The following is a 26,582-nucleotide window of genomic DNA, read 5'->3' as shown; positions in this document are numbered from 1 at the left end:
TGCACCTGCCAACCGAACCCCTGTCATCATCCCTCAACCAAATCTGTCAGATCTGCTGCCGACGTGCAACAGGGAGATGCAGCTTTCATATATTGCAGAGCACACGTCCCCCTGGTTTTCTTTTTGTTTTTTGGCACTCCGCCTAAACAACTAGACTTTCATTAGGGTATCAGGTTGGCAGTTACCTTTTAAAATACGTGAACTTGAGTTTTAGTAAGCAACCAATCAAACCAGTGTTATCACTCAGAGGAAAAGTCACAGTCTCATTGTAAACAATTTCCACGTGGCCGACCTTTGGACAAAGTTGCTGGAGTACCTGTACACATTGTGCTATGTATTGTTGGTATAATAATAATAATAATAATAATAATAATAATAATAATATTTATGTAATTAAAAAAGAAATACTTTATCAATTAAATACCTAATAATAATTATATTTGGTTATAAATATTTCACTTGACCTAAGTAAAGTTGGGTTCACTGCATAGATTAGGCTATAATGATAACGTACAAGCCATGGGCCTCGGTAACTCCAAGCAGAAATAAAATTAAAACACACACACACACAAACACAGACAGTTTATTAAATGCAGCATCCACAAAGAGTATTTAAACGTTTCAATCTAAAGGTCATACCGTAACTCTCAACTCTCAAATCCGCGACAGCTTCTCAATGGCGTGATGTCGGTCTGTCAATGGTTAAGAGAGAGAGGGAAATGCGATTGGACGTCCCCGCCTACTAGTATAATGTAAAGACCTCAGCACAGCTTCAAAAAGTTCACAAAGGGCGTAAGAACACACTTACAACACGCTAGGTCGTACTGCTACATACTTGGTACTTTGAAATTATTACAGAGAAACACAGTATACTCGATATTTATTATTCACTGAAACAAATACAATGGCTAAAGGAGAAGGGAGCGAGCAGTATTCGAATACCAATCTGTTACAAAACAAACCATTGAATGAAGGTGACGTAAAATTAGCAACCAAGGTAAGTTTTTTATTCGTATTTATTTCTAATACAGCTGATAATATATTGCCAGCCGGCTGTTATCTTTTCTAACACGGATACTGCGGCATGTTTTAAGCGCGCACGAGTCAAGTATAGCAATGAGAATTATAAATAGGCTAAATTATCTTAATATGAACTTTATAGAGGAGATAAAAGCAGTTTTATAAGGTTGTACGACCCGAAAAAAGTTACGGACTAGTGATACAAATTTTAAAGACGTTTTAAAAACTTTAAATCCCATTTCAACGACTACGACAGTGTGGATGTATACATGTACCAATGCAATGAACCTTGATTTCCTATTTTTTATTTTATTTTGAAAGCCACATACCGAATCGGAACGGTTACAAACAACTGTTAAGAATAGTGACAGAAACTTTTTTTTTTTTTTTCTCTCTCTCAGGTTAAATTTCGGTTCCGCTTTACATGTGTCTTCTTTGAATAGGGGGAATTTTGGTACTAATTATTTACTTTTGCAACCACGTACATTACGTTATTCTTTTTACTAATATATATGTATGTGTGTGTGTGTGTGTGTGTGTGTGTGTGTGTGTGTGTGTGTGTATATATATATATATATATATATATATATATATATATATATATATATATATATATATATATATATATATATATATTAGTGTGTGTGTGTAAAACGTTATGGTTAAAACATGCTATCTGGACCACCTACTGAAATATACAAGTCGTATCGTAAAGACAGTGTACCTCAATTTCCAAACAAAATAGGACATATTCATTAGTGCAAACCACCTTTCTTAACGAACTGACAATTTAAAATAAATAAAAAAAAATAAAAAAAAATCACCTAATATACAAAAGTTGAGTTTATACCCCACAATCCTGCTGGAGCAGCAATACTTCTTTGAATGCAGCCACGTCAACTTGGCTGCTGCCCTCTATTAACGTGTGTTTTTGCTTACTTCTGCTTGTCGCCACACTCGCCGCTTCACCAAGGAGCAGCAGGTGTGGCTTCTGAAAGTAAAATACTGAAACAAATAGTGTGAATACATATCCAAAGCTAACGCGGTACCACTAGGCTGTAAAATAAATGCGCAGGAACCCTGTTGCTGAAACGAGTCGCAACGTTTTACACGCACAGTCATTCCTACAGTAGCTGGCAGCATTTACGGAAATAGCGTGGAAAGTCATCTGTTTCCACAGCATTGTGTTCTATCGGGAGGATGTGTGACTAAAGCAAATTGTTCTAGATTGTAACCTTCCGCTTTCTTACCTATCCATGTCTCTATATCTGTAAATAACAGCACAGTGTCGTAAGGGCACAAGTACTGCCTTTCCGATGAGACTGCTTTGCACTGTTTAAACAAACTCAAACCCAGCCTATGGGCTTAGCAGCTCGCCTTGCTTCTCGTAAAGCTCAAACCAGCAGTGTGTGGGCACCACTGCCAAATTATTTGGACTTGGCTGGCAAAGCAAACAGGCGTCTCAGCCTCTTTACGACCCATGTTGAAGGTAGCGTTCCGTCCAGTTACAGAGTTACAGTCCGGCACGGCTGCATTATTCTGGGAATCCCGTCACTATATATAGCTTGTTTAAATATAGAGGGACATGCGAGATTGGTTAGAAATTACAGGCTGAGGCAGGATGCACACTCGCAGGCTGGGGAAATTGCATTGCATTGAGCAGAGATTCCAGGTGAAATGTGAGATTGATGTGAGGTTCAGTGTGTTGTGGGATGCTAATAAAAACATGGTGTTGTACTGTACTGCAATAAGCTTGCATAATGGGGCATTGTCTCTTCATACCACACAGGACTTAACTGTTTTTAAACAGAGTACATTTACAAAAACCTAAACTGGGACATGACCGCAATCATTCAGAAAACCGTCTTGGGATATAACAAGACTCCTATGGCACAGCAGTTTCACCCATTCCAGGTTTTACTATGAGCTTGGATTGCCACAGTGTATAGGTAGCAAGCTCAGGTGTGTTTTTATTAAACACATAGTAAAACCAGGAATGGATCAAACTGCTATACAACAGGAGTCATTATTTCAAAACCATGTGCGATCCTTGTGAGTCTTGTATTGCCTAGCTCACTGATGAGAAGTTGTGTCATAAATCACATGAACTTGGAAGGTTTCACAAAAGGCTTTCCGAACTCCTCCCCACCTCACCCCACTGCTTTACTCCCTCCCCAAGAGAAAAGAAAGCTGGCCCACATTAAAAACTACAAAAGCCAGACTGGCCGACAGTTGCGCGTGAATTGAAAGTTTGTCACCAAACAATCTAACATGTTTACAATGCTGTGTTAATGTTGGCTGCTGCAACACATTAACACCCAGCACACTGTTGTAAACCTCTGTGGGGATGTTGTGTTTGCAAGCCAGCCAGCTTTAGCATGAAAAAGGTTCAAAGCAGTGCCTGAACATGCATTATCCTACGACAGAACATACATCTCTAAGCTCTACCCTCCATCCATTTCCAATTTCCATTTCCAAATACTGTATGCTCGCTCGCTTTGCATCGCAGCCAGTGTTTTCATTTCTCTTCAACAGGATTTAGAGACCAGAATATGGTTTAAAGAAACATTTAAACATTAAAGCTGAGAAAAAATAAGATTCGATTAAGTAAAAAGGTGTTGCAAATGTGTCTGCAGACTCAGTATAGTGACATCATCTTAAAATGTGGTGTTGCCAGGACATTGGAGCATGCTCTTTTGGGGTGTTTAATAAGCTTTAAACGGGAGACAGTGTGGTTACTGAGGTTGCATTTATCTGGAAATGCACAGGGGAGAGAAAACAGAACCACGTAAATAGAGTTGTTATTTCTGTGAAATAACAGGGTGGGGAAGGGGAGGGTGTGCTGGTCAAAGTCACTTTGAGAGCTGAATAGAGTCTTTGAAAAGGCCACTGCCAACACTATCAAAACCTGTAATGATCTGTTAAGTCAATAAAGAAATACATGCAAAATATATACTGTGTATAAAAATATACTGGTTAGGTTGGTAACACATGCAGCAGTACAGCATGCGGATTCCTCTTTCAGAGAGAGATTGGGTGTTGTTTTGTTTTTTTTTGACGAGCAATTCCCACAGTTTTATTGGCTTAACTGGAGGGTGTGCGTCCTTCTAACTTTCTGACAAGCTTGACACTGGGGACGGATTGTCACACTGCCCAGCATTCTATAGTGAAAGCCAATGAGAGAGCGTGTGTGTACAGGGGCGGGGTCTTGGTCTCATGATCGTCTACTGTATGGTGGCACATGGTAACACCTCAGGCCTTCTCAAATGGGCTGCCTTTCCCAGCTGATCACATGACAGATCAAGGTTTCATGAATGTGTCACGAGGGGGATTACAGCACTTGATGCATTATTTTAGCCAGCTGCATTCTTGTGTGCCTAAAGTTGACGTTTTAATTCCCACCTTTAACAGTCTAAAAAGTCCCATTGACAGTATTCTGTGTGTGAGAGAGGTTTTCTTCTTTTATATTCCCCTACATATAACAAACAATAACCTGTAAAACACTTTTAAAATTGCCTTGCTTGTAGAACTAGGAGAGCTTATTAATTCCTAACACTTGGCTGCTGTGGTTAAACTGTACTACAGTACCAGAAATGTAACTTTATTTGCAAAAGCTGTTTGTTAAAATTTCGTTTGTGGGTGTGACTGCTGTGGCTTTGGTTTCAAGCCAGCTGCAGGAATATTCTGTTCTGTTAAGGAATCCACCTGTTTATAGTGCCACTGCAACAGAGTGAAACATGTAAGAGATTTAGCCCACGGCACAGCCCCGCTAAATGAGAAGCAGGAGATAGAAATACTTTTGTTTTTTTCCCTTCGTGCTCTTTCTTTCTTTCTTTCTTCCTTCTTTATTTCCCTTCTTTGCTCCAAGGGGACTGTTAAACTGTGCAGGTCCTGTATACTGTACAGTGCAATGCTGTCATGAACTTAACCCTGGTTACGCAAGCAGAGTCAGTCAAATGCAAGGGTTTAACTATGCTTTTTGCTGCAGTTCTAAGTTTGCACTGCGTTTTTCTAAATTGAACTGCAACTAAAAATAATACAATCATACAGGAAGCTCCTGATGTAAGTGTTGCTCAAAATATAAAACATACCAAAACACTTCAATGAATCACACTGGATAGCTTTGCAAAACTAGAAACTTGCTCAGTGTCTAAAGCATGTTACTAAAACACATGCTAATCAAGCAACCCAACAGAGATCTCTATACCCAGCTTTGGAGGGTACTGTTGTGATCATATGTCAATGAAAGATATGGAATGGGCAAGCCAGATCTGTTTGTGTTCTCCCAGTAGAGCGTAATAGATGGATTTACTTCCAGTTTCTGGTCATGTGGTCTCAGACAGGCTACCAGGCATCGCAGCTTGATTTTATGTTTTTTTAGGTGTGTGAATATCTCCCATCTCTTTCTCGTGTTTGTAGAGTGACCGAGGCGGCAGGCTGACTGTGTGCAATAAGATCTGCTATGCTATCGGTGGTGCTCCCTATCAGATCACAGGATGTGCCCTGGGGTTCTTCCTACAGATATACCTGCTCGACGTGGCTCAGGTGAGTGCAGGACCGTTTAAAATGATTTCCTCACTCTAATAACCCAGTACCATGTGAGTGTGAACTGTGATCTAATTAGAGATGAGTAGTTGAAAAGGGTGGAAATAAGAGTCCTGTTGCATAACATTTTCACCCATTCCAGGTTTTAATACAAGCTTGATTAGCCACAGCGTACAGGTAACGGGGGGGGGGGGGGGGGGGGTCTGATTTCCATCCCTGAGTTCATGAATAACTATGAAAAACTGCACTACTATTTACTATAGATACTGCAGTTCATCAGTGTTGCAATGGGTAAATATTAAACATATGTAATTGCTGGGTCTATTGCCAGACAGGAAGGTTCCTCTGCAGTGTATCAATCTGTAGTCAGATGAAGCACGAGGGACCTTGTTTTGAGAAGATAATAACAGTGTGAAACTGCAGCCTCATCAACAATGTTATTGTCTGGAGACAGTGGAAGCTGTTGCGTTGGCACAGTCATAAATTGAGATGTCATAATTCTCATCATGTAGTCGCCAGTAAACGTGCTGTTTCAGCATGCAGTTAAGACAGTAATAACTATTATCACCAGCACTGATACAGCAGAGTAAACTGTCTGCAGTAGACCGTGTCTTGCAGGTAGTTATATGTACTGCATATACTGTAGGGATGGTGCAATACAAACACATGAGACTGACCGACATGCTGTGTAAGCAAACAAGCAATATAAATGTGCCACAGAAACTGTTCCCCTGAGTCTCTAGCCTTGCTCTTCTATGATGTCATCATTGGATCTTTATAATCGAGTAACTGTAGAACTCAACTGGAACCTACGGGTTCGAACAAGAGTCACTTACTTAAAACAGGTGTGATCTGTATGAGTTAAAAAACAAATAAAATGCAGGAGTCCCTGATCTACTAAATCAGTACTCGAAACAGTGAATTATCTCATTGATTAAAAACCTTTTACACCCAACACACTCCAGAGATGACCTCACTGAGCGGTTCTGAGTAACGGCAATCTGTTTCTTTTGAAGCTGGACCCGTTCTACGCCTCCATCATCCTGTTTGTGGGCCGGGCCTGGGACGCTGTCACTGACCCCACGGTGGGCTTCCTGGTCAGTCGAAGCTGCTGGACCCGATTCGGACGCATGATGCCCTGGTAGGAGCCCTTCCCCTTTCCTTTATCACTGCTTCCAAAACAGACAGACATGTTAACCAAGACAGCGAAGCAGACCGCCAGTGCTTGGTGCTAGCAGAAGCAAGCATCTGTGTTTGATGTCCATTGCATTGACTATACATATACTACATATCGGTTTACATAACAGCTGTAGCGATACGAGTGAATGTAACTCAGCTGCTGAAGCAGAAATAGCAGAGATGTCTCTCTGTGTGCACATTGCTAACTGTCCTGCCCTTGCACAGTTTCCTTGTGCAGTATAATTCCACAGCAATGCACCTCACGAGGAGCAAACGGAATCCACTGTCAACAAGGTCAGGGTTCCATTCACAGGTCTTTGTGACATCACTGAGCCTCCTGTTCAGGGCTGCCATTGACAGCACGTGGTGGGATGCTGTTCTCAGAGAGGTCTGTCACACAGCACAGGTTATTGCTGAAATACATTGGAGTCACACTTTTCACATCAGACGGTTTCATTGTTGTGATTCCTGTTCTTTAAGTCCGCCAGGCTTGACATAGTGTACTAAGCTTGTTTGACGTGAAGATTGAAGTTGTCAACAAGTTATTCTGTCAGCGTTTGCCTATGTGTTTTGATTTTCGTGGTGTGCCTGAAATGCACACACTTTGAATAGACAGTAGTATCTCAATTGTCCTGCTTGGGAGGGCTGAACAGCAATATTACAATCTGATAGTGACCTTAAGACTGGCATTACGTTTCAATGTTAGGACTGAGTGTGTGTTTCTGCTCCTGGAGGCATGGATCTTTCACAGCGTGCCATTGTTATAAGATGCAGAAATGAGAGAAATGAATGAAGCAGACCTGTTTGTCTTCCACTTTGCAGACTTCTTTAGGCTCTTGTACTATAAAAACTGCTCAGGGCAGGGTGACTTGTGAACAAGTAGATTGATATGGATTATATGCCAAACCACAATCTTCCACGTTCACACAGAACTCAGCACTGCGATGTGAAATAATACTTGTTCATGCCAAATACGACAGTTGAACGAGTGGGCGAAGTAGTTCAATGATTTACTGTAGCAGAACATGCCTAGTATTTAGCATAAAATACCAACAGGCTATTCAAATGCATTTAAACAGGTAACTCCATTTAAAACTGCAGACTAGCAAGTTAATTTAATGTACTGTTATGTAAATACATTACATAGTTAACTAAGCCCATTATCTGGGTGAAAAAGAAAGGCAGGCAGGCTGGCTTGCATAACTCCTGTCTAGAGATTGATTATTGGAGACAGGACAGACAGACAGATGGGCAGGGAATGATTGTAACAGTTAATGCATCAGCACAGATGGACAATGGGGCCGGAGGTGGCGTGGACGCTTGCTTTACAGGTTAATGTGGGTGAGCGCCAGTGACCCGTAAAGGCTGGATTGGATGGAGAAGCAGCAGCAGCAGCAGCAGCAGCAGCAGCTGCAGCAGTGCTCCCATGCAAAGAGGTGGCCTCCTTGTAAGAATAGCACATCCCTTCTGTAGAGCATCAGGTATACTTTCCACTGGAAGCTGTGCCTGAATGTAAAGCAACGTCTATACAACCTCCGAAGAGCCCACTGATCAGGCACAATGCGGACTATAAACTCCTCTTAATGATGTGGCTTAATGCGTCTCATTGGAGGAAGTCTGTATTTTGTTACGCATTGTTTCATGAAGTGTGGAATTAAAAACGGTGGTTACCAATCGGGTGCTTTGATTGTCTGAAAGGGGTTAATGATGTAAAATTAATGAGCTTTGTAATCCTTTGAAGCAAATGTAAAGTCGGTAGATGTTTACAGTACCGTACTAGCCTGCAGTTATAATGCAGGTCGTTTTGCACGTCATGTGAGCTTATCTAGCATTCCTAGGGGACCAAGGTAGGCCTATTTGTCAGGCTGCCAATGTCCATAACTCAGAGAAACTAACTTTAGGATTAGTGTTCAGACTTGATTAATGCAAGAAGGAATCCAGTGCTGGGGGACAGACTTCTACAGTCTAGGCAGCAACACAGATGGAAACCAGTGATCTGTAGACCCAAGAAATACTTCTGTCATGTTGCATATAATCATTCCACCTTCCTACATTATCATTGCTGTGTACGGTACAGGGGGATTTGTATTTCATGATCCAGACAGTTTTGAGTGCTCCCAGCTGTGCTCTGTGTAGTGACTCTGTGCTCCAAATACTACATAAAGCCTTCACAGTCCTAAACAAGACCAACAATGGAGTGAGTCACAATTTACCATATCTGCCAATTTTACTGTTGGGTCTTTGGTTGAAGCTTCACATTGGGGCATTGCACAGAAAACACTGTTGGTTCAATGTTGACGTTCAAAGTAGTTTTGACGGACTAAAAATAAAAATGAAAGCAATGCACGCATCTGGAATGTGAGCCAGAAAAACTGTAGAGGAGTACGAGTGCTGGTAATTGCAGTTTAGCAATGAGAGAAGGGCATGCTTTAGGGTTGATGAGGTGGCCTGCCCTTTTTAATGAGGAAGTTTTTAAATCTGTAAAATTTGGTCTTCAGGATTAGTGAGGTGTATTGGGGCTAAGGAAAATACATGCATCCTTGACTTTGACCTTCACCTTTTAAAAAACACTGAACCACCAAAAAAGGAATGAAAAAACACACAGACTTCTAATCAGATTACTCTGTGAGTTGTCATCTTTCAGAGGAATAAGGAAGGAATGCAGCAGGGGGGAGGGGGCAGAGGGGCGGGTCCACACACACATGCACACACGTGGAAGGAATTCAGTTACAGAAAGGCCAGCCCACAACACACCACCAGGATACAGCCAATTAGAAGCCATGCAGAGATTCTGAATGAGACGTGGTTGTGAGCATGCTAATTTGGAGGCAGCCTGGGGACTGCTGGTCACCAGCAGAGGTAACTACAGTTCAAGCATGGTCTGATGTCGAGGGACTCGGCTTACAGTGTCAATGAGTTCTTTGTTGCTTTAGAGAGCGATTTCCTCCAACTGATGCAACATCTTGTTGCTAGTAGTTGCAGTCTCCTTGGTTTTACAAAGCTGGAAGGAACCGAAGCTCATGTATGTGTGGTATCAAGGTCTCTGACTCTGAGTGGCTGCGATTTGAACTCCATTGATCTCAATACCACCATCCTTTTAAATAAATCAGAAGCTCCCGTGCTGTTTACACTCTTTTACTGATCGATTTACACGTTGCACTGCTGCTAGGTGTCTGTGGTTGTAAATAATCTTGCTTCACAATGAGCCTTGTTTTTAATGATCTTAACAGCGCAGTTTGGATCAGCTGAATTGATAAAGGACCTCTTGGTTCCAATCATAAGGCTGCACTGTCATTGCATGCTTTGACTGCAGGGAAGCGACCTACTGCATATTTCCTGACCTCTGCTGTTAATGTTTAATTCACTGCATCTGACTAGAGTCTGTACGGGAACCGTCTGTTGTATACTGTCGACGTGTATTTGCTCTGACCTTGAATTCCGTGTACTGCTGTAACTCCTCTCACTGACACACCCACCGCTGGGGTTATGTGAATGTTCAAACTACTGGGCGTGTGCAGGGAGTCCTGCTGTAGCTGCTTCACTCACTGCATGTCTGCTAGTAATGAGTGGGTCTGACACCACAGATAAGACGTCAGAATGCCGTGTTCGTCTAGTCTGGTCTGAAAGGACCAGGATCCTAGGATTGCTTGGCATAGATATTTTTTTCATTTCGTAATTCTGATTACACATGCCGTTGCTCCAGCATGTCTTAGTAATTTGCTTATTGGTAATGTACCTGGCCTTGATTTGAATATCTTACACCAGCACGGCTATCTTTGGTTTAAAAGTTTCCAGCGTTGTGGCTGGTAAGTTGTATCTTGTGCCAGCTGATATCACAGTAAAGCTTAAACGGCATGCAACAAGAAAACGTTCCTCTACTTGCACTGTGAGGTTCAACATTTTGACTGTAGGGACCCACAAACACCTCAACGCCCTTATATTCTCTTGGGATCATAGTTGGTTTAGATTTACCATTCCAGGATTTGTGTAGGATTGTGTTCACATATACAGAAGCTCTACTGCTAAAATAGCCCACATTATAACATTGTAAAATAAAATGTCTTTCCCAGTCCTGCTAGCAAATGGTCCATATATCTCAGCAAGGGACTAGCAGCTACACTACCCTCCAGTATGCCTTGGGTTTGAACCAGTATCAGTAGGTGGGCGTGAAATGTACTGTATTTCAAAGTGTGTTGAAATTATGACTCAACGGTAGTAGTACAGGTGAACAGATGTAGAAAGGATTTCCTTGCACTTCCCTCCACAGCACACACACACACACGTTTCCTCGTTCTGTACAGACAGGACTAGCAATCGGCTCTGCTTGTGCAAGGAGGGCTGAGTCATTCTTGGAATCCATCTCGTTGATGCTGTAACCGAAAACTGTATGCATAGTCAAGATAAAACTACAGGCTATGCTGCTTGCTTATATACATACAGACAGACAGTAGGAGTGAAAAAACATATTTGGCATTCATTGAATTTACTCTTTCAACTCTAAAGAGGACATTTCCAGTTAACCAGTCCCAGTTCTGGCTATGCCCCTGGATCATTTTGAAATGTCAAGCCATTTTATAAATGGTAATGGATTATGTATGCAAAACTGCATTGCTCCTGAAGATCATTTGATAAAGGGGTTTTTCCATTCTCTTCTTTCAGCTTGTAAGTTGCTGGTGTATCGCAAGAACTAAATTAGGACTTTAACACTGTCAGCATGAAGCGACTTTGCAAAAGGTCAACCCTTCTAGAACGAATTAAGTAGTTTGTCTCACTTGTAATTATAAATCCGCTGGGAAATTCTCTGCAACCTGATTGGTTGCAGACATTCCAATCCCATATGGTTAAAATAGAACTCCCGAGAGTTTTGATCTCATTTCATTGCAATCCGGAAAATCACAGTTCCATATCCATACCCCACAAACCAAACTTAATCCTTACTTTACTGAAGGTTTAGCCACCCATTAATAACTCAACCCAAAGATGTGGACCACTAAATTCCTTCTGCACGTGATTCATTTCCACTGTTGTTTTAAAGGTTTGTTCTGTGCTGCACCTTGCCTACTAAATGTATAGTTTAAAAAGCACAGATTTGTTTTCCTTTTTCGTTGCATAAATGTGTCTCAAGTTCGGACTGCTTCTTTGTAAATGCAGCACAATAAGAGTTCAGTTTAATGCAGTTATGCTGGCGTTTAGAAACGTATGTCACTGTGGATTACCCCAGCTAGCTGTCAGTAAAGCGAGAGGGGAGAGAAGTGGTTGTTGTTTCTTCTGTTGACTCAGTTCTCTGTTAATTTGGGACAAATGAGAGCAGTAAACCCAGCAGGTCTCCTCACCTCCACCCCTGGCTTAATCAAGTGCTTTGTTTCAGCCTGAGTGTAAAGAATAATAACGAGAGCTGACGGCCTTCCTCAGCAGCTCAGTGTTTCTGTTTATTCTCCCACTAAGTGCTCACGTCAAGGTGTAAATAGACTGGCTGTTTCACAGCAGTTAACTTCCTTACTACACTCTCTGCAACTTCATCGTAAAAGGCTGATTGATTTACCAGCTTTGTAATGTATCGTTGTTGCTAATAATCAACGATGGTGTAATACTCCATTATAATGTTTGCTAATTTTTTCAAAGAAGAACCCTTGGTTTTCAGTTTTATTTTTTAACTAATAATTGCAATCACTAATAAGGAAAGTTGCATTCCAGAATGAAGTATAAGCAGTAACACCTTCAAGGGGAGGACACTAGTTCATTTTCTGAGTGTCAGAACCTGGGGATGCAAAGAGGAAATTCTGCCCATATGTTGCAAGTTTTGTACATGTAAATACAGCGCTTGTAGGTCATTCTACTTTTTCCTGATGGCTCTGATTTTGTTTTTACAGCCCTGGTGGGGGATGCATGTTAAAGATAAATTATGCAAAAACCCCTTTAGCACAAGTCTAAATGCACAATAACGTTAGAATGAATGACATACACATTTACAGCAAGCCGTCGCTGAATCATTTAAGTGTTCCTTTCTATATAATCCCGTAAACCTTTTAATGCGAAACACAGCGTGTTTTTTTGCCCCCAACACTTGAAAGTGCAATTGCTGCACCAGCACTGTGTAGTGCAATCTGAACCAGTACCTCTCTTCTCATCGTCCTCCCTTTCACTGTTTGTTTACCCAAGTGGATTGTCTTCACCCAAAGTGGAAGGAGACCAAGAATAATAAGGAAAGTGGCTTCTGCATTCTTGGGGTGGAGATGAGGTTGTTTTTTTTTAATTTGGGGGAGATCAGGCCGCTGTTAACCTTTTGATGTCTGGTTAATTAGTTAGTGGAGTGTGGAGCTCCCTGCTGGGTCAAAGGTCATCAGTGTCGGCCTGGAATGCCCCCCCTGCTGCAGAGAGAACGCCCCACCAACCACGGGCACCCCTAAAAACATCCCTGGCAAACTCATCAGGGAGGGGGGTACAGACCTTGTAATCACCCCCCAGGGATCTGGCTGTCACTTCTGTAAAAACCTGCAGCAGAGCGGAATGAAATCAGAATGCAGCGCGACTGTCGGTGGTGACTGCTGATTTGCGTTCTGAAGCTGTCCAGTGCAGGTGGGGCTTGCTAGAAATCCGGGTTTAAATACCCCTGCTCCTCCAGCGCTAACTCCCCTTCTCTTTTCATCATCTCCTTGCAGGATTTTGCTCTCCACTCCATTTGCGGTGGCCTCCTATTTTCTCATCTGGTACGTCCCGTCGTTTGACCAAGGCAAGGTGATCTGGTACCTGGTTTTCTATTGCCTCTTCCAGACACTGCAGACGGTGAGTCTCCAGCAACGGACAGAGATTAACCTTTTTGAGGTCTAAACAATGGAGTCAAACTGTGTAGACCATTTAGCACTCATCTCTCTGTTTTATTCTTTGTACATTACAGTGTTTCCACGTGCCCTACTCATCCCTCACCATGTTTATCAGCTCTGAGCAGAAGGAGAGAGACTCCGCCACTGCCTACCGTAAGCGACCTGCTTATTAAACAAACGACAAGTAGAATAAACAGTAAGACCCGTTGATGGATTTAAATAACGAGCACCCAAAATCCATCACGGCAACGAATAAATAAATACTGTCAATGGAAAACGAAACTTAACATTCGTCTGCCGGAGTTGGGAGTGTTGTGTTTAGAGATGTAACAAACGTTACAATTTATGATTGGGAGTTTTCAGTTTTGGAAGACTGGAGAATGTAAGCTGCCTTTTGAGGTTGCTATGGTAATATGTGTTGTGGAGTGTGCTGGTATAGACCCTTTGTATCTTGCCCTGCCACTAGTTTATAAGCTGCACACTGGAAATGCTCCAGATTACCTTACATCTCTGTTAGAGACATGTAGCTCTATGCACTAAGATCGCATGATGTGCCTACTTTTAAAATCCCCACATTAAGATATAATGTGGGCCAAGGTGCCTTTGTATATCAGCTATCTTTGGAATGAATTACCTTGAAACATAAACACAGCCTCTTTCACTATTTATTTTAAATCTGACCTGGGTTGCAAATCCTGACAATGAGCAGGATCATGTAAATTGGAATTGTTCTGTTTTTTTTTGTCATGCTTTTATTGTGTGTTGCTGTTTTTATGATCGTTATAACGCTTTCTGTCCTGTTTGAATGATAGTTGTGTTTTATTTTTGCCATTGATTTTATCATGCTATTTCTTTCCGCCTTCTCTTGCCAGGATCCTCTAGATTAAATGAGATCTCACGGGTTCTATCCTGGTTAAATAAATAAATCCATTTGAATCTCAGGTATGACGGTGGAGGTCCTGGGCTCTGTTTTGGGCACGGCTATCCAGGGTCAGATTGTGGGGGGTGCCAACGTTCCTTGCATTCCGAGTGCCCTGGACCTTGGCAGGGGGGTCAACGCCACAGTGTCCCTGTCAGAGGTCAACGTCACCAAGGAGTACGTCTCCCTGGACGAACTGGTATGCCACCGTTGCCTTCCACGAGTCGGTTATTGTGACTCTTTCTGTGTGTGTGCGTGGAGATAAGCTGTTTTTTCAATGCTATAATAACTTTGATTCCTGTTTTTTTTTTTTTTTAGGTGCTACAGAAAAAGTCCTACATGGTCGCGGCAGGTGTCATCGGCATCGTTTACATCGTGTGTGCTTTCATTGTGTTCTTTGGCGTACGGGAAAGACCAGGTGAAAATGGAACATAAGGGTCTTTTGATTTCACATTCCTTTTAATTCAGTTGCTGGCTTAGGTTTTGTCAGATCTCAGAAGCCAAGTTCTGTACGTGAATTGTTGATGATGAATAATAATGATTCTCATCTCCTGTTCACTGGTAAACACTCCATACAGTGAACTTGACTTGCTTTTGATACAATTAGAAGAAGCTTAGAGCTGCCCAGGTTTCAACTGCTTAGCTTAGCTTTCCAAAAAGTGCTGACCAGACCTGGACCTACTTGGCTTACGGGACAATGACCCGCAATCCCTGGCGATCAGTCTGGCCTCAGCCTGTCATTCATTAAACTTTACAGCAGCCCACAACACTCTAAAAAAGGTTGAGGATTATCAGATTGAATGGTAATTTACTCACATTCTTTAATTAATGAGTCTGCATGATTACTGCTGACAAGAACATAATGGACGCGCATTCTTGACAAATTTGTACTTTGACGTTTATCCATTCTGTTAGACAGCAAATCTGTTGGGTTGCTAAACGTTCCCTAATGAGTATATACTTACTGAAGTCTAGTACCGCTGTAACTCTGAAGTTCTTACTTGGTTCTTAATGTGTAATTGTTTTTGTATCAAATTAACCGGGCATTTAACCTGAACGGGACCTTCTAGTTAGAAGCAGGTTAAAAATAATTGCATGGCTCTGTCAGTCTAAGGGTGAAACGGGACCCTTCCTCAGGAATTTGAGTGGGAGACCTGCTTGGAAGACTGTAAATAACAATGCAGCAGCATAGTGCTGGGAATGGTTAGAGAAAGAGGCATTCGCAATTCCTTTCGGTTGTGGGGTTCACATGCATATTCATAAAGGGAGCTTGTAACCTGGGGGATTGAGAAGTCTGAACAGACCTGGCATTGTGTGTTTGGAACACCGAGCATTGACTGCTAGAACCTGGACCTCGCCGAATAGCATTGCAGACTCTCTCAGGGTAATGGTTAAGACAGCTGCACTTTCTGTATTTAGATACATGGATGTTTAAATCCCATCCTGTAATTTCCCACATTGCCATTTATAATATCCTCAAACCTTATGATTTGCTGAAATCTCAGTGTGTTTTATATTGCATCTGAACACAGTCATATGAGACTCCCAATGCATAGCAGTTTGATCCATTCCTGGCATTACTATGAGTTTTAATAAGACACACTTGAGCTTGCTACCTACGCACTGTGGTTAGGTTTTGTCAGATCTCAGAAGCTTGTATTAAAACCTGGGATGGGTGAAACCGCTGTGTAATAAGAGGCTTATTTCCATGCCTGATTTTTGGTTGAATCAAGGCTCTGGTAAGTTGAGTGATTTTGGACTGACAGTTTCTTGCTCCTCTCTTCAGACCCCACAACTCCCCGAGAGAAGAAGCCCATTTCCTTCTTCCAGGGCCTGCGCTTGGTGATGGGGCACGGGCCGTACGCCAAGCTGGTCATGGGCTTCCTCTTCACATCCCTGGCCTTCATGGTGAGCGCCCTGCCCTGCCTTCTCATTGCCTTCGGAATTCCAAGAACATAAGAACTTTAAGTTTACAAACAAGAGGAGGCCGTTCGGCTCATCTTGTCCGGTTCCATGTGGCTGATTGATCTCAGAACTTTGTCAGGTTAAATGATCATTTGTATGAAGAAGACCATTGCATGTCTCGTGATAGATACACTATTGCAACCTGCATGTCGTGATATGAATCGTGACATTGCTGTATCGTTACTCCTCTGCTGTGAATGATGGGTGGACAGTAGTGTGGTGAACCTGTGCTAATCAACCCGTCTTCTGCTCTCTCCCTCGAATTTAGCTCCTGGAAGGGAATTTCGCTCTTTTCTGCACCTACACTCTGGGATTCCGGAATGACTTTCAGAACATTCTTCTGGCCATCATGGTGAGTCTTGACCATCTCTTAGCAGTGGACAGCGATGAAACTCCAGTAAGCTTGGGTTACATAAGAACGGATGTGTGGGACTGAGAAAAGGATGTTCGGCCCATAAAGGCTCGCCCCTACAAAGGATCTCATTTTAGTAGCACAGAATCGGTTTACCAATGCTAGTAGGCTTGTGAACTCAAAATGTCTGTCCTGTAAAAACACAGCAATAGCATGGTTTTATATTCCGGTGTGATCTCTCCTTTGAAGCGGGCTTACGATAGCGATACCTAACGCGTTTTAAACCTCTATAACACATCCACGAACGCATAAGTAAACCAACAAGCCGCCAAAACAGATAAACACATCGTATTATATACTTTAATTGTTTCTTTTCCCATTACCTTTCGCTCCTGTTCTTTCTTTCTCTCTCTCTCTCTCTCTCTCTCTCTCTCTCTCTCTCTCTCTCTGTGTGTGTGTGTTCTAAACTTGGTTATTTTAGCCATTAGGTTATTTTAACCTGTACTCTTGTATTCTAGCATTATTCCTGGGATCAGCCTTGTATTAAGCCATGGTAAACGGAGAGATAACTAGATTAACCATGTATAGCAAAGTGTAAACTGCAGAGTGTTCATGCAAATTTACCATGGTAAGTATTCGAGGCTGCACTGAGCGTGTTGTATTAGTATGATATTATTTTGTGCACTGGGAATGCTGCAGAACCAAGCCCTTGCATGGGAATAGCTCTTTACCGCTCACAACGCTTTATTTTGATTGCTACTTCGTTGGCTAGCTAATTGCGGGGGCTGCAGCACAAATCGTACGATTGCCAGCACAACAGAGGCATTGACTGTCTGTCCAAGATTCAGTCGTGGGAACATTACACAGCGACTGGCCGTTACCCAAAGCTGTGATATGAAACCAGGGCTTTTAGTTTCTAATGTTTAAGTACTAAATGTCTCAGGTAAAAATAAAATAAAGTTAAACAGACAAACGTTTTGGGTAATTTCTGTATCGGTGTGAAATTTTTTTTGTACTTTTTGTGATTTAGTGTTAGGGAGGAGGCATTGAATAGACTGTGCATACGCTAAAGGGAGGGCACCGATACCTGTGTTAAAGTGCTGACGTCCTTGGCTGGGGTGTGCTAGTTGCATACTTTGGTACAGGGAGTGGAGTGGGGCTCACTGCAAGGGTATGCACTTTTTCTTTCTTTTTTGTGTTAATGCAGAGAGAAAGGAAAGAATACAGTGTTGTCTTTGTTCACCCATTCACCCGGCCATGGGAACCGACAGTCAGTGCTTCTGTATACCCAGAACTCCTATTGTCTTCTGAAAGATGTATGTTTTGGGAGGGGAGGGGAGGGGGGAGGGGAGGGGGGGGGGGGGGGGGGTAGGTTTAGGTTTAGGCCTTCTATTGGAGTTATTCAGATTTGGTAGAGAAGTGAAGGGCAAGATTATACCGGGGACACAAAGCATGCAGCACAGGTCTTTGAAGCTGTAATGGGAGCAAGCTCAAGGTCATTGCTGCTTCTTTATAGGGAAGGGGGGTGGGGAGCAGGCTAGTTTATTGTGGGAAGAGAAAGGGAATGGGAGTGATTTAAAAACTACCAACTGCAGTTGCCTCACGGCTAATACTCCACAGTCAAATAAATAGACTAGAAAAACAAGAGAAAATATGAGGGTACTAGTAAGTTATGGACTGGCGGTAACCGCTCAGTGTACAGGGAGTTTCTAGGGATTGTAATCACTAATAATTGTCTAGCGTCTCATTTCTATTTTGCAATGACGAGGAAAGGGTGTGGTTTATTTCCCGGTCTCATTTAAGAAACTAATCATTAGGGATCAACTGACGCCCTTTGAATTTGCACTTTTAGGTCTATTGAGACGCAGTCTGTATAAATGACATTTTCGTTTTCTAAAAATGTAATTCCATTACATTACTCACTTTTAAATGTAGAAGGTAATTATAGTTAATATTTTGCCCTTCGTGCACTTTAGCATAGTTGACGGTCAGTTCTCAGCTAGCGTATGTGTGTGCGTCAGAAATCTAAAGGAAAGCTGTGTCGAGGTGATAAGGTCAAAGTGTCGTTGAGGACCTAAAGAATGACCCTGCGGACTGAGGAATGAAGTGCTAGAATCCCGGCTGAATTCCTTGCATGATCAGATATCCCAGAGTAACTGGGAATAGTCGCTGTGAGTGACAGATGATGATGATGATGATGATGATGATGATGAATTCCAACACAGCTGTGATGCTTTCCATGATGCATCGCTTCCCTCACCCAGAACTCCCAACTCTTCATTTTCCCTTTATTTCAGTTACTTTTCAACTACAGTGATTTAAATAAACTCTACACATTTCAGTGGATTTGTAATGTTTTATTTGTGTGACATAATCACAAAGCTTACTGCATTTATTTCTTATTCATGTATTTATTTATTTATTTATTTATTATGGTACCAGTATCATTAAAGGTTTGGAATCTTTTGATAGAGAGAGTGAGTGTTTACAAGCTGTACTTAAAATAAAGATATAGTTTTATGAATAGCAATTGTACAATATTTTAACATTTATGACCATGATTTGTGCTAATCTCGTACAACAAGGCAAAACGAGTAATCTGATTATGTGCGCTTGTAACAGGCAGTGTTGTGTGATACACTGCCTTTACGGGTTCTGTCCTGTCCCCTGTCGATGAGACGAGGTTAAAAGCTCTAAAACCAGGAATGCAGACGAGCCCGGCTGTTTTGCATAGCGGTTAAGGCGCTCTCTTTCAGTGAATGGGGTGGCTGGCTTGCACCCAGTCTCCACCCTGTGAAATCAGAGTGAGTCATACTGTATGTGAAATCTCTCTCTCACTTTTTTCCAGATCTCCGCGACCCTGACCATCCCCTTCTGGCAGTGGTTTCTGACGAAGTTCGGAAAGAAGACAGCAGTGTACTTTGGGATCTCGGTAAGCGTTTTATCAGACTGCATTCCTGACCAACAGTGAAGCTGCCAGGTGATTAGATAGACCCGCTTTCACAGAGAGTCAGGTTAGCGGCAGTTTCTTTTCAAATGTACAAACTCCTGTGTAACTGCCTCTATAGAAACAGGGTTTGAAACACGCGTAAGGGTGTTTGTCTGCTGGTGTAAGTGCCTCGTGCCCTGCGCTCTGTTTCACGGCTGTGTGTTTGTTATCCTGGCAGTGGGTGATCCCCTTCATGATTCTCATCGTCTTGATCGAGAGTAACCTCATCGTGACCTACGTGGTGTCCGTGGCGGCTGGGATCAGCGTGGCCGCAGCCTTCCTTCTACCCTGGTGAGTCTCACACTAAAAAGAGAGCTGGTGAACAACCTTAGGGGAATGTAAACCAACTGGAATGTAGAGGAGGCCTGACTCCTGGTTGGGGAGGAGGGGTGCCCATAAGGCCTGACTATGGACATGTGCTGTAAAGCAGGTAATAAGAGGTACAGCATTGAGGATGTTTGTGGGAGACTGCAGTTTTTACCCTTTAAGGTACAAGGGACATGTGTCCCACAAATGCTATCTTTAATTTTGTCAATGCAATGCATGAAACAGGGTTTCAAATTTGGATCTAGTCATCCAAATGTGTTTTTAAGAAGAAATTCCTTGTGTAGCTCAATGCAGCTTCCCTGTGGTTGTGTGTGCAGGTCCATGCTTCCAGACGTGATCGATGACTTCAAGATCTGTAACCCCCAGTCCCAAGGGCACGAGGCCATCTTCTACTCCTTCTACGTCTTCTTCACCAAGTTCGCCTCCGGAGTGTCCCTGGGCATCTCCACACTCAGTCTAGAGTGAGTACCTGCCCACCTTTTTACCTGTCTGCTCTTCCGAGTGCTGATGAAGCATTTAGAGTTGTGTATTAATACATGGCGTCCTCTTATTAAGATGGGCAAGTTTGAGATTTTTAAATAGTAATGGGAAAAGGTCCAGTTTGCTGTGATTTAAATGAGTATATGTGGTTTGAGGTGCCAACAGCTCTGGTCACAGTGCTCAAGGCTCTTATTTCCACAGCCTAGCATTTTCTCAGCTGCGTACCTTGCATCTGTCTATTAAGTTACACTCCAGCTCAGCCTCATTAGTCCATCCAGACCAAGGATGGGCAACTCTAATGTAGCAGAGGGCCACAAAATTCAATAAAACCTTTAGGTTACATATTGCATAACCTGATATCTGCCAAGGATTGCAAACATACGAGGCATTGTGGTTTATCTCCATGTTCAATGAAAGGATATTCACGCTCCCATCTAGAAAATGCGGCATAATTTTTCAATGTTCTGGTTAAACAATTAAAATGAAAAAGTGCACAAACACCCCCATTAGCGATTTGGTCTTCCACATTCAAGTACTTTTATGCTTGCAGCAATCAGTGTTTACCATGGTGAAAATACGTATCATTATTCATATTTTTAATTTTGCGATAGAATAATCTGTGCACTGTAGCTGGGCCAAGTAAAATTAATTAGTGGGCCGCCAGTTGCCCATCCCTGATCTAGATGATCGCTGGCACAGCTTAATGTATCTCCTGAATAATAGTAGCTTGTAAGGATCGCCACCTAGTGGAAATCTCTGAAAACACAGTTCCTAGTTTTTCTTCTTTGCTGACCTCTTGGTTTCCCCTCTCCAGTTTCGCAGGGTACCTGACGCGGGGCTGCTCTCAGCCGGACGCAGTCAATCTAACCCTGAAGATGCTGGTGTCCCCTGCGCCCATCGTGCTCATCATCCTGGGGCTCATCATCTTTAAGCTGTACCCCATCAACGAGGAGACTCGGCAGAAGAACAAGAAGATTTTACAGGACATGCGGTGAGGTGGTGCGCCATTAATAGAGAGGCTTTTTCAGAGAAACATTTAGGGGTGTTCATGGTGCCCACATTGCTCTGTGACATCCTGTACAACATGAAATGTGTGCTAGCGAGAAATCGTCGATAATTTTCGCTTTTCTTACAAATCTGCTAAATATACATGCAGCTAAATTTGCATAATTACTCAATTCCATGTGCATATATTTGTTTATTTTAAATATGTCCATAATGGTACATCGAGATATTTCCTGTTTTACAGTATTGAGGATGCCAAATCATGTCAAACAATCACTTGACAATGTGTTCTTAGAGAACAATGATAGCAACTCAGTATGGGAGCAACTGAACCCAGAACCAGCTAAAATGATTGCAAACCATACAATAGTAAGAAAAGTGCAAAATAAATAATTTGACATTTTAAAGTTATTTAATGTTGCTGCTCAAACTGCTATGCAATGTCCTTTTAGAGAAGTTTACAATAGTAAAAGCATAGCAAAGTGTAATAAAAAATAACAAAAGCATGGTAAACAATAGCAAGGTATGGTAAAGCATATTAATAAACATGGCAAACCAGGGCAAAGTATGGTAAATTAATAAATAACCATGATGAAACTTCAAAAGTGTCTTGCAGAAATACTGGGCTCAGCTTTTATAGAGGGTTGGCCTCTAAATCAAACTTGCATCGCTACAAACACACCTACGCTTTCTAATCAAAAACGCTTGAAGAATGTGTGGTTTATAACGTACCTTTTTATTTTTATAAATCCTGCAGGGATAACGAACACGACTCTGAGACAAACTCCAGTATAGTGTAACAGACCGGAGCCGTCTCTCTGTACTGGTGTTTAAACTGGGCTGCGGCACTGGGGAACAACAGCAAAAAAACTGCGGAAAACGGCCCAACTTGGAGTGACCGAGCCTACCTTGACACCTCGAGAGAACCCCAGGCTTTGCAGGCCTGACGTTCACGGATCCTTACAATTTGGGATCTGAAAACTCTTGGGAGCTTTACAAGCCTCCAAGGGGCTACACTTTGAAAGGACTGTCTACACAAGCCTGGGATGAACCTCCACTGAAATCTTAATGGGTGCACTTGAATTGAACGGATGTGACGGAGTCTGAATCCAGGATGAACTGGGATCTTTACTGTTTTACAATAAGTAAATCAGCCTGACCCATAGCATCCGTGAACAAATGTGAAAAAAAAAGTCCTTATTTATTGGGGTGAGGTGGTGGGGCAGGGGAGTTTAATGTATTTATCATTGAATACAGTACACTGACGGAACCTAAAAGCTGCTCATTGCTCTGGACTCACCAGTAAGATATCCACAGTCCAGGGTATTTCCACCTTGGGTTTAAGATCTCTAATTTATGCATTAAAAGACCCCAGCAGATTTGTATCTAACTGGAGAATCAACCCCTTAATGCCTGACCCTTAAGCTGTTACTTGTAATACTTCATTCACAGGCAGTGATGTCTCTTCCACACTACTGAAAATACACTAGACTCAGGGTTTAAACGAAGTAGCAGCTATATGACAAACTGTACTGAAGCAGTGTTAAACAGACACCCACTCATGCTGGATTACACTGAGACTTGCTGACAACTGTTTCAGGTCTTTCTAGTCTTACCTGTAGTGGTTTTTAAAGCGCAGAGATAACCTTTTTAATAATAATAATGATAATATTGAAGGTGTTAAAAGATTTGCTGCTGTTTAAACCTACAGTACAGCGACAATGCATCCAGGAGTTCCAGAAATGGGTGGTGTCCCATTTGTTTTTGTTTTTATTTATTTATTTATTTTCTCACTTCGTACCGTACGGACCGTATTCTCAAAGACTGATGAGAAAAACACCTGCTGATGAACCAAACCAGCAGCACATGCTTTCGCGTCGTGTCCTGTAGTTATCACAGGAGTCTGTTTACACTAATACTCCTATCCGTATTTCATGTCATGTTTTACAGGTCATTTCATACACGCAAGGAGCCCTGTACAGCATGTCAGTATTGTTCATGAGCATAGCTTCTGTGTACAGTTTGGGAGTTGATTTATTTGAGTCCCAGTTATCAATAGCTAAAAGTGGACTGAAATCCAAAAACAAGCACTTCTGAAACACATGCTACCGTTACGTTTTGTAATGTTGTGCTACAAGCAAAGCGATCGCGCAGACCTGGATACAGTGAATGTTAAACTTCAATGATCTGAGCCCTTCCTATGTGATATGTGAATGTGTTGTGTGTTTTGATATTGTGCAGATAGTGTCTCTTCTCTCTCTAAAGCACTTGTGAACTGGGTGGCAGGCTTCTCTGTCAAGAAGCGATTTATATCCTGCCTGAATCTTGCTCTTGGTTTACTGATGTTCTGAAGCGTTCACCTGGAGCACACTTCAGAATGTAAAGAATACAAATGGAAGTTAGACTCCCATTGCTTTGCAAGCAGAGCCGTTCCAGGTTTTACTGTGAGCTTAATTACGGATCCCTTGGTTAGCACAAGTACAACCATTTGTGTCATGTTTGCTTATGTTAACCCCGTCTCCATCCTGCTATTGTATTGAGCAGCTTCTCGTAACGTTGAGAAAGTATAAGTCAAATGAAAAGCTAGTCAAAGGAAAACCTGGAATGACCCAAACTGCTCTGCAACGGCAGTCTTTCTATCACTAGTCTGTGATATGTGACTCCTGGGGTAATTGCCTCAGTACAGGGTTTTGAATCTGAGTTGTCTCCTTTGCACTTATAAAGAGGAGAGCCAGACCAGCTTAGCCGCAGGCTCTGGCTAGCTCTGCGCTGTAGCACTAGACTTGTGTTTATTCATCCAAGGCTATATGCATGAAAGCCAAGTCTGTTATTTTTTTATTTTTTATTTTTTTGGCTCATTTAGTTACCTGCTGTTGGTAAAAGCTCTACTAAGTTAATAAAATCATTGCATTCAGTCCCAGTTTGCCTGTGTTGCTCACAATGTAACGCGATGCTGATGACTCTGTAGAAATACAAATGGACAGCTGTGGTCAAAAGTTTTGCATCGCCTAGAATTTTAGGATTGAGACACCAATTAAAAAAAAAAAAAAAAAAAAAAAAAAAAGACGGACGACAAAAATTATGAACATAATTTTAATCTCTTTATTTAACATCATGTAATCAAATAACCTATAAAATGATACTGGAAAAGTCTACCGGAAGCCATAATAGTAGTACAGTATTTCACGTTGGATTTCGAAATGTCACATTTTGTTTTTTAATTTGTCAGGTTTCTGTTAAGTGTATGGAAAACTACAAAGTGGTGTGCAATTCAGCATGTGAACGCAATATTATTCAGCAGGTTTCATTCGACTTTATGAAGCAAAATGAGTTAATTCTATAGAGTGATGCAAAACTTTTGGCCACAGCTGAATATAATGTAAGTAGGTCAAAAAACATTAGACTGTGCAAGTACTCTCCTGTACCTGTGGTCTAGATGTGGGGGTGCTGAACATGTAACATGCTCTGTGTGGGGTGCATACCTTTTACGTTGTTACTGTCCACTATAAAACATTGGCTTGGTAGGTTAAATGCACAGAATGAAATTAAAATAATGAAATGCACCGTAGGTTAAATGCACTCGTTTGAGTTGGTAGCACCACACAGAGGTAGCAGGCTGTGGATTGGATGTGCATGGAAGATGAGCTCTCCAGACCGGCCGGTCCCTCCAGTGGAGCGGAGAGAACGTTAATGTTGTTTACATTGGACTCTTTTCCGTGGTGTTTGCAACCCCTCCAGGTGGGCTGTGTTGCGCCAGTGTATTAGGTTGGCATTTCTGAGCTTGTGTGGAGAAGTGCTTGTTCCTCCTTCCATACAAATCATGTGACAACTCTGTCTGAGACACCTACTCTCGTCAGACTTCAGAATGATCATGACTGCAAACGCCCAAAAACAAACGGGGGGTGGGGGGTAACGGGACCACATTTAAAGGTACAGTACTTATTCTTTCAAATAAACGGCAGTTCTAACCACTTCTAAAATGCTATTCTTTTTGAAGTTGCTATAGATTCCTCCTGATAGTTGTTCAAAGACATTCCTATACAGGGGTGTACTGGGATCCACACAATGGTCAGCATTACCCTTCCTACCAAACAGCGTCACCCTAATGTCTGTTTATATGTAGATCCTTTGTAAATATAACTATAGCTGAGGTGAACTTGTACAGTAACACTAGTCATGTGTTAAATTAAAATTTGTTCTTGAACAAAATGTATTTTTGTGAAAACTTTTTTTGTAAAAAAAATAAAATAAAAATGGAAATAATAATAATAATAATAATAATAATAAAATGATATTGTCACTAAAACTCTGGATTGTTATTTAATTGAATTGCTTGGATTACAGCACCCCAACACTCAACAGTGTCAGCACGATGTATTCGATTCGTCTTGAGCAATCAAGCTATTCTTTTCTTTGATTACTTGAACCTACTGATCACCATTATTAAATCTGAACCATGCGTGTAATTGTCTAGCCATCGGGTCACTAGAAGTAATAGATGACATCATGCAGTGGTTATCAGCTGTTAGTCAATGTTTGCCACAATACACGTGCAAACCCTTGTTAACTCTGCCCCTTGGGGAGAGCTGGTGTAGATAACTCCGTGCACATTTAGATTGAAGAGCATGTCTGAGTCCGTGTCTCTGTTCTAACCATGTCCTTATTAAACTGAACCACTTAAACCCCTGACAAAAGCTTATGACACATTCCTGTTCATTAGCGGAGTTGTCTCCCCCTGTTGTAAAGTACTGGTAATTGCATTGCATTGGGGGGAGGGCAGAGAAACACTGTTTGTTCTGTGAAAATGCATCTACCGCCATCTACTGGTAAAGGAGGTTATACCCAGTACAGATGAGAGCCACAAGGTTTACAGGTATTATTAGTACAGTAGGGAATTTGTAGGAGAAAGGCAGCATTTTAATTACAGCCATATCGGTCCAACTTTGAGAGAAGCCTGCTAGTTGGTAGCAGGCTTGTCCA

General features: G+C 41.9%; 1 protein-coding gene across 2 annotated transcripts; it reads left to right on the top strand.

Annotated features, from left to right (window-relative positions):
- The first annotated feature begins 657 nt into the window (after nucleotides 1-657).
- LOC117413301 (sodium-dependent lysophosphatidylcholine symporter 1-B-like) lies at nucleotides 658-25,908 on the top strand. 2 transcript variants are annotated; one of them, XM_034022280.3, is made up of 14 exons: nucleotides 658-997; nucleotides 5,440-5,565; nucleotides 6,582-6,706; nucleotides 13,404-13,527; nucleotides 13,640-13,718; nucleotides 14,508-14,683; nucleotides 14,803-14,902; nucleotides 16,271-16,392; nucleotides 16,718-16,801; nucleotides 19,650-19,733; nucleotides 19,969-20,081; nucleotides 20,435-20,578; nucleotides 21,412-21,588; nucleotides 22,360-25,908. In XM_034022280.3, the coding sequence occupies exons 1-14, from the start codon at nucleotides 905-907 to the stop codon at nucleotides 22,400-22,402; spliced, it is 1,590 nt and encodes a 529-aa protein (XP_033878171.1). In that variant the 5' UTR covers nucleotides 658-904; the 3' UTR covers nucleotides 22,403-25,908. The 2 variants fall into 2 exon arrangements, with proteins under 2 accessions (XP_033878171.1, XP_033878169.1); XM_034022278.3 differs by having other exon boundaries at nucleotides 22,349-25,908.
- The last annotated feature ends 674 nt before the right edge of the window (nucleotides 25,909-26,582 follow it).

This window comes from Acipenser ruthenus, chromosome 23 (genome assembly GCF_902713425.1).
Source record: "Acipenser ruthenus chromosome 23, fAciRut3.2 maternal haplotype, whole genome shotgun sequence".
NCBI lineage: Eukaryota > Metazoa > Chordata > Actinopteri > Acipenseriformes > Acipenseridae > Acipenser > Acipenser ruthenus.
The sequence above is the reverse complement of the archived record's forward strand: the minus strand, read 5'-3'. Positions and strand labels throughout refer to the sequence as shown.

Coding starts and splice junctions, on each gene's coding strand:
- LOC117413301 (XM_034022278.3), top strand. CDS start 905: ATGGCTAAAGGAGAAGGGAGCGAGCAGTATTCGAATACCAATCTGTTA. Junction 5,566..6,581: donor ACCTGCTCGACGTGGCTCAG/GTGAGTGCAGGA, acceptor TTTCTTTTGAAG/CTGGACCCGTTCTACGCCTC. Junction 13,719..14,507: donor AGACTCCGCCACTGCCTACC/GTAAGCGACCTG, acceptor TTTGAATCTCAG/GTATGACGGTGGAGGTCCTG.